The sequence below is a fragment of the Sinocyclocheilus anshuiensis genome, unplaced genomic scaffold (assembly GCF_001515605.1).
Source record: "Sinocyclocheilus anshuiensis isolate Anshui unplaced genomic scaffold, SAMN03320099.WGS_v1.1 scaffold355, whole genome shotgun sequence".
NCBI classification, from domain to species: domain Eukaryota; kingdom Metazoa; phylum Chordata; class Actinopteri; order Cypriniformes; family Cyprinidae; genus Sinocyclocheilus; species Sinocyclocheilus anshuiensis.
This window is the reverse complement of record NW_015549571.1, coordinates 1,417,738-1,426,549: the sequence shown is the minus strand read 5'-3', so window position 1 is coordinate 1,426,549 and position 8,812 is coordinate 1,417,738. Positions and strand designations below refer to the sequence as shown.

The window sequence follows — 8,812 nt, the reverse complement described above, 5'->3', positions numbered from 1 at the left end:
CAGGAATGATCTCTCTGATCTTGCCCTCCACATCATCTGGCTGAGAACAAGCACAGAGAAAGAGCGAGCTGCCTTTAAATGACTAACTACCAACATTTGCAACGAGAGAACAGCATTTATGTAAGAGACCAGAGTGTATATTACACTTCAAACAAGAGAAACCAAGTCAATATTTAAACTTCTAAGAATCACAAGAAAAGAACCATGTGAATTTGAAGTCACACTGAATTTACTCAGTTTAAAGAAAAAAAAAAAGAGTGTATATGTTAGGGATGCACCGAATGTTCGGCAACCAAAATTATTCGGCCGAAAATAGCAAAATAAGCGAAAAGACCGAATAAATTGTACCGAACAATGACGTGACGTGATCAAATAGCAACCAGCATAAAGTGAGAGGCGCGCACTCTTTATAATGCAACAAACATGTCGGCAGTGTGGAAGCATTTAAACTGTCCGAGAAAGACGCAAAATCATTACAAGCACCGACAGCGAGAGACTGTTTAGTGCTGCATCGCATGTCTTCCTTGTTTAGGGATCTGTGCCTTTGTGCATACAGACATCTGACTGCTGAGTAGTGATTGTGTTTTTCAGCAATAGTGTGCAGCCTTAATTTACAGAGAAAAGAAGGTCAGAGAAAAATCTGCAGATGGAAAAATCTCCATACAAGTTCTTTGTGCATTTTTCTTTTTTTTCTACTTTGCACTTTTTGTTAGAAAATGTTTATTTACTATTTATTCAGGTTTTTTAAGGTATCTAATATTTTGATACTTAATTTCCATGATCTAAATATTCTTAAAAATTAAAAGTTTGTTGTCATTTGGAAGTGTGTAGGCCTTCTTGCATTATTATGCTGTTACATTATGATTAAATATTCAGTGGCATAAAATGGTCTTTAAAATTACAATAATATCGCTTATTGCAATTTTTTGGGGGGCAATATATCACACAACAAAAAGTTGTGATCGTGACAGGCCTAGTCTGATGGCCAAAAAATATAATTTTACTAACTTATTAATTTTAAGTTAAATTGTGCTTTGTTGGTATAATGTCTGCTAGAGTTTTAACAAATGTTCAGTGTAAAATATTTTTAAATTGTTGTTTTGTAATTGGTTTTCTTTCTTTGAAAAGCAAGACAAAACAGTAAAAAGCACATTTTGGCTATTTAATTTATGCAATGGTAAAAAAATTTGGCAAAATACATGGGGGAAAAAAACTTGAAAAACCTTGTTCGGTATTCGGCCTTCGGTCCAGTGTTTCATTTTGTTCGATTTCGGCTTTGGCCAAGAATTTTCATTTCGGTGCATCCCTAATATATGTGGAAAACAACTGTGTTAACATTAACTGATTTCTTTTGCCCTCCAAGGCTGCATTTATTTGATTAAAAATAAAAACGGCAATATTGTGAAAATTTATTACAGTTCAAAATAGTTGATTTCTATTTAAACATATTGTAAAATGTAAGTTATTTCTGAATTTTCAGCATCATTACTCCAGCCTTCAGTGACACGTGATCCTTCAGAAATTACTCTAATAAGATGATTTGCTGCTCTATAAATATTTCTGATTATTAACAATGGAAACAGTTTTGCTGCTTCATATTTTTGTGGGAACTGATGCATTTTATTCGTTTTTTTTTTTTTAGCATTTATTTGAAATAAAAATCTTTAGAAATTTTTTAATTTTGATGCATCCTTGTTGAATATATTTTAAATATGATTTACATATGAAGAATATGACATTTTGGGTTACTTTAATAGTGTCTTTTGGCCTTTTAGGAGCTAAACAGCCACTGGTCACTGTCAGATTTCGTTGCACATAAAAGAGCGGCTTGAACATTCTACTAAACTCCTCACTTTTTGGTATATGGAACAGCATGAGGGTTAGAAAACGGCAGAATATTGCGCCGAACTACCCGTTTAAAGGCAAACATCAGCACACGAGACAGAATGTGTGCATTTCTATAGAAGTAACACACATTCATCTTAATCTAAAGCACGTTTCAAGCTCCCACAGAGCGAGAGCGGTTAACTCAGCTGTGTCTAGTATACAGTGAAAGCAGCTGAATTTAATCATATAAACTGAAGTGGCACATTTATGAGTTATGCGTCTATTCCCCCGGCGCTCGGCCTTACATATAATCACAAAAGAGCCCTAACAGAGTAATTCCCTATTGTTCTGTCATTAAGCTATACTTCAGCTGTGATTGGCACGGCGAAAAAAGGAATTAAAGGAAAAAAATACATATTTTTGTGGCACAAAAAGGAGACCCATTAGGCAATTAGCAATGTCAGCTGAGGAGTTTCCAGCCCCCCCTCTTCCTGCGCCTCCTCTGAAAGACCACTTAATTGAATACATTCACTACTTATCTTAAACCATGAATATCAGATGAAGTTCCCCCACCGTAATGTGTCCCAGCTTCTCACCGGGCAATAAAATTTAATGAATTGATCTCGACTTAACAAAAAAATAAAAAAGCCCGGACATGTATAATAGGCTCCTGTGTTGTGAAGCTGGTGAGCGAACTCAATCAAACGAGTTTGCCCTCTCCATTCACGGGCCCCGGGGCGGACAATAGCGCCGCCCCCCTCCTCCAGCCTCTCTGGGATTTTTTTACCCAGCAGAATGCGCACCCATGTTTGCATTGTATCCATTTCCAGCGGGGCTGACATGAGAACACTTTGTATTAAGTTGCTAAGCAGGGCCCTTTGGCCGCGTGATGGGCTGCGCTTGTGTCGCAGGACTCTTCATTCACAACGGCCACAAAACACACGACAAAAGGCTAATGCAACACGCCGCTAATTCCTGCTCATTCAGACATCAGCTAATATCAGAAGGGGATCGGTGCACCTGCAGCTCAGTAACACTCACTATTGTACCACTGCATTATGGGAGTGAAGAGAGGAACGACAAGAACGGAGCAGACAGAAAATGGTAAAAACAGACAGATTCTCAGGCAAATTGTTCAATCGCGCAAATAAAAGCACGCCATTGTGGCGTTACCGTATTAACTAACGGCGCTTAAGGATCCGAGACTCTTCAGAGCTTTGAGAATGCGTCATCTTCAACAACAGCATTGAATCCAATTACACTGAAAAAAACCCTTTTAATCAAAGACATCATCTACGAAGAAAAAAGATGAAAAAAAGAACACAATATGAGCAACGGTGAAGCGCTGTAAATAAAAGACATAATAAAATCAACTATCCTCAAACAATAAACACCTTAAGTATCTTTAGCGGCTATACTTACATGCCACGCTTAAAGGTGGAAGACATTCAGAGATGCCACTAAACACAGTCACGTGGTGTCAGCACACAATATATAATTAGGTCTAATACTAATAAGCTCAGGTCTGATTTTATTCAACTACCCTGCAACTGCAAGCTTGTTCTAATACTGTAGAAAGGATGAGCTGCAATATAGGTCAGTGTGTCTGTTAAACACATTTGCTCTCTGTAAAGGGTTTTATTATGGAATGAGAGTCTAAACGCAGCTAGTTTTTAATAGCTTTACCTCATGTCTTCTTTTGTATAATCCTTAGAAGCCAAAATCGAAATAAAAAAAATAAAATTTGCTTAAAACAGCCACAGGCCTAAAGTGTAAGCAGAAGTTTGAATGTTTAGTTCTCTCTTCTATCATAATTAAACAGGGCTTTCATGTTGCGCATGCTGAAGCTCCTCCGCGTGAGCGCGATCTCGCTTCTGAATTGCGAATAGCAAACATGCATCATAGACAAATGTTTGAAAAACAGCTGGCGACTCTGGTGAGATAGAATTTGCAAGATAATGTATACATAGCAATAATAAATGTATGTGTGTTTTCTTAATTTCTCTAGTAACGATAGCAGAACCGTTAACGTCAGAGCTTATCGATACTCCGGTCTTTCATAATTTAGCCCCGGGACCGATTAAATACCGGGTTTCGGTACCCATCCCTAAGTAGAATAGATATCTAGCAAGTCATACACCTGCTCAACACAGGTGAATGGCATTTAAGGGAATAGTACTCATAAAAAACACAAATACAAACTTTCTTTCTTCCGTGGAACACAAAAGGTGTTTTCAATTATTCTCTTGACAATAAAACGAACCGGTTTGTGCTACAAGGGCTTTCCTGTAGCTCAAAGAGTAGAGCATGACGCTAACAACGTCAAGGACATGTGTTCGATTCCCAAGGACTGATAAAATGTCAAATGTGTACCTATGAAGTTGCTTTGGATAAAAGCATCTGCCAAATGCATAAATGTAAATGTATATTCCATGCCTCTAAACCAGCAGTTCTCAAAAAAGGAGCCTCGGCAAACTTATATGGGGACCAAAGATTACTTAAATGACTTAAAATAAGACAAAACAAGCATTAAAATTAGCCAAAAACTAAGAATCAAGATATTTCTTATTTAAATCCATCCCTCAACACCTTTTTTTTACACTGTATAGAATAACCTGGATATAGAAGATAGCCTAATTTTGAAAGTGTAATTTAAGAAAATATTTTCCTTAATCACAAATGACTGGAAAAGTATTTTTACTTTATTGGTTAAAAAGTGTGAGAACCTTGAAGAATATTCAGCTCTTAAAACTTTTCGTATCCTGAAATTGAATTTGAATGACATTAAATGACAGACCTTTCTCTGGTGACACATGCTTGACTTCTTTAATTCCCGCCCCTTTTTTGCAATTGGCTGCAAGTTACATTTAGACAGAATCGAGCCCCATCCTAATGTTTTTTTTTTACATTTTCTGATATTCTGTAATCTGATGTTCATTAGTATTCATTGAGATGCTATTATAGTTTTTATGAGTATTTTAATTAGTTTCTGTTTTTAGAATTTCTATTTTCATTTTATTTTTAGTAATAAAGTTTCAGTAATTTGTTGTATGTTTTTGTCATTGACCTTTTTTCGCATTTGTATATTGTTTTTGTTTATTTTTATTTCAGATGTAGTTATTTTAGTGTAAATACATTAAAATGGCAAATTCTGCCAGGGCAACTACAGGCAAAATGTAAAAAAAAAAAAAAAAAAAAAGTGTTTACTCTTTTATATTTTATTTCAGTTCATATTTATTTTAATGCAAGTGAAGTTTTTTTTTATGGTTTTAGATCTTCAGAAGAAAGATCTGTTTCTACTGTCACAACTTGAAATATTAAATAGACTAAACTGCAAAACTATTTGTGCTACAAACCAGTGTTTTTATTACTACTGAAATAAATTTGAATGTTACAAAAACAAAAATACCAGTTTGCAATATCAAGCAGCATAACGGACTGTTTTTGTACCGTAAAATAACTGATTTTTAATGTGTAATTCCTACATAACAAAAACAATGCAAAACATTATTGACTGGCTTACAATTATAACATAACAATCAGTTGTAATTAATTCAAGACTACCACAAATCATTCTCACTATTTAAAAAAAAAAACCTATATTAATCTATACATGAATCTATATTAGTCAGCTGGATGACATTATCGACTTGACATGTTTAAATGATCAGAATTCGAAACAACAGTAGTTCAAAAACATCAAATATTTAGAGTTTGCATAAAGTCTGCATTGACTGGCTCCTACCCATGAGTCCTGCGTATGTTGGAAAGGCACATGGTGTGCATGTATGGAGTGCGGTGTATAACTGCCTGATTCCTCTCTGTTATGACACTAAATGCTGCTCTCCATCTGTGCAGATGTTGTTCAGAATGTGATGCAAATGTATATTTTCACTGGACTGTGTGCATATGAAAACTGTGCATGTCAACACAGTCAGTGAGATGGATGTGTATGACATCAAATGAACGAGTTGTACCTCCATGCAGTCAAACGTGTCTGTGACCCTGGCCGTGTACTTGACTTTGAACAGGGTGCTCAGGTTCCCTGCGCTGTAGTACAGCTGGATCTGAAGACCTTTGTAGCCAAACGCCACTTCACTGTGCAAAAACAAAACACGAGGATTGAACAAATGGGTCAAAATAGTGGTGCCAAGAAAAAACACTCACAACTGTAACATATATCATTTGAGCCTAGTATGCAATGGTGTGTGATACGTACTCATCTCCATACAGCTGATGACTGAACTCAGGGTGAAACGTTGTGCTTTCGTCATCTATATCCTCCGGGAACCGCACTACATCAGACAAAATAATCATTTTAGTAACTAGGAACTGAATAGAAGGTGGGCACTACATATTAGATGGAGCCAAATTATTATCCATTCACAACCAAAGTGGCATCAGTAGAAAATGAAAGTTGTTTCAGATGAAAAACAAGTTAATATTTTAGGTAAGATGACAAAGACAAACATTTTTAAGATTTGGAATAACATCTATTGACGAATCGTCTAGAACTGCGACCAGTAATATGTAATAATAAATGATTAATCGCATCCAAAATAAGTTTTTGTTTACATAATATATGTGCGTGTACTGTACTGTGTATATTTATTATGCATATATAAATACACACACATACAGTATATATTTTGAAAATATTTCCATGCATATATTTATACTCATATAATTTATATTATATATACATATATTTAATATATGAACATAACATATTTTTCTTAAATATATGCATGCATATGTTTGTATTTATAAATGCATAATAAAGATACACAACACACACACACACATATATATATTATGTAAACAAAAATGTTTATTTTGCATGCGATTAATCGCGATTAATCGTCTGACCGCGCTAGCTAATAATAAAATAAATAAAAATGGTTCATTTCATGTTGATTTCTATTATTCAGCAGGATAAAAGCATTCTGAATATAAACAATAAATGATCATGCAACAAAAGATTCAGTCTACTGCTTTATTTATGTTAGACATTTTTCTTTTTAAGTGATGATTAATGATTTACCTAATTTCAGACATACAGCTTCATTGGTGTCGCATTTATACTCCGCAAGTTTCTTCTCCATGTCATTCATAGCTGGAGGAAAGGCACAGAGAAACATATCTATCATAACAGCGTAAATAAAAAAGTCATTAGCTACACAAATCAGACATGAAGATACAATATGATACAATAACAATACAATAATGCGGCTGCTGCTGGACTACAGTTTCACGGATTAATACAATATGAATGTAGTGGCGTTTAAGTGTTACTGCCTAACATAACATAACTCCACTAATCAAATATAACAAACTTAAACTTCTTTGTACAGAAAATAAGATTTTCTTCCATTGCTGTTCGAAACATCTCAAGTCATGCTGGAAAACCGGATCATCAGGTTTCGAGTTGCTCAACTAAGACTTGCTATAGTGATATTTGTATAATTTGCAATGACAAAAATGTACAAAAATGCTAAATAGCAGCATCTGCATTGGACCCAAGTGTATGCAATATATCACTATCTAGCAATGAATACATCTTTTAACACATATGTATCTTTACTTCTACTTGGCAGATATATACTCTTAATAATCTCAGATACACAGACATGAACATATCTAATGCCGGTCACACTGACAGCTCACATAAGTTAGACACAGCACTATTACACTGCATACAGCGAGTTAACTTGCAGATGCAACCCGTCTGATCATCCTAATGTACAATATTTCATCTGTGGGATATTGTGAGTTCGCGTGTGTTAGTATATCTGACATTAAAAACAAACCCATAACCATGTAAACAAACATGTGCTGCTCATCTGTGTGATGATTAGCATTTAGCCGCAGCTAAACCCTCTCTTTCCTTTAATCTGTTTGCTCCCAGACATCAGCACACAGCACCGCTCGAGCTCTAACATCACACAAACACACGCGCTTCACAACAGCAGCAGTAAGAAACACAGAGCCGCTATTATAGAGGGTTTTAACACTCACCCGCCATTTTGCACGTCTTCTCCGCTCAACCCGCCAAATGCCGAAACTACTTCCTGTTTACCCACGTGCTTCCGCTCGTTAACGCCATTGGAGGAAATCTCATCGAGGCAGCATCAAGTTTGACAGCAGCACCGCTGTGCTCTCAACCTTACCTCAGTAGCGCAATAAAAACAAATAGAATAAATGTGACCCTGTCTGTGAAATCCAGGCTAAAGTCTCAAAATCTAATTGAGATAACAAGCATCAAAAGTTTGATTTCAACCATTAATTTCACTACGATTTCAATCTTTGACATAATTTCGCCTTACTCAATCAGTATTAAAGATATCAAGGTGCTTTACCTTATGGAGGATGATTTTTATGTGCAAAAAAAAATAAAAAGACTTTAGCTGGGCCCCCTAGTTTTAAATGCAGATAATAACAACATCCGGTTTCAAAATGAAGAACCACGTGATCATAAATGGCGAAACTACCACCTTAAAGTGGCATGTAAATTAACAAATAAATCAAATGAAGCCTGTTTTAGGATAATTTTGATTTTTTGGGGACTGTGAGTATTCATGACAATCCATTCAAATAGTCAAATTGTTTTAAATTAGTTAAAATAATATAGGCTAATACATTTTTTTTTATTATTTAAATATTTATTTAGTAGGCTATATTTAAATAATATTTATTATATTTAATATTTTAAATATAAGCATAAATTAAAGGCATTACAGAAATACTACATTTTTCAATAGCCTAAATACTTTGCCATTTAAATAATAGAACAATATTTGTTTACATAATGAGAAATAGAGAAGGGTTAAAATTAAATTAAATTAAATTAAATTAAATTATTAAATAATTAAATTAATTTAAATTCAATTCAATTAAATTAAAATTAAATTAAAATAAAATTAAATTAAATTAAATTAATTATTACATTAAATAAAATTAAATTAAATTAAAATAAAACAAAACA

The 8,812-nt window shown here is 34.5% G+C and overlaps 1 protein-coding gene across 1 annotated transcript in view; it reads right to left on the bottom strand.

Annotated features, from left to right (window-relative positions):
• The window catches only part of LOC107657397 (histone acetyltransferase type B catalytic subunit), a 21,295-nt gene extending 13,054 nt beyond the window's left edge, over positions 1–8,241 (bottom strand). The window contains exons 1-6 of the mRNA XM_016445449.1: positions 8,187–8,241; positions 7,846–7,997; positions 6,872–6,943; positions 6,047–6,122; positions 5,805–5,925; positions 5–40 (exon numbers count right to left, since the gene is read on the bottom strand). Of these exons, the coding sequence (XP_016300935.1) occupies positions 5–40; positions 5,805–5,925; positions 6,047–6,122; positions 6,872–6,943; positions 7,846–7,852 (312 nt within the window). The 5' untranslated portion in view covers positions 7,853–7,997; positions 8,187–8,241. The remainder of the gene's footprint in view (positions 1–4; positions 41–5,804; positions 5,926–6,046; positions 6,123–6,871; positions 6,944–7,845; positions 7,998–8,186) is intronic.
• Between the last annotated feature and the right edge of the window lie 571 nt (positions 8,242–8,812).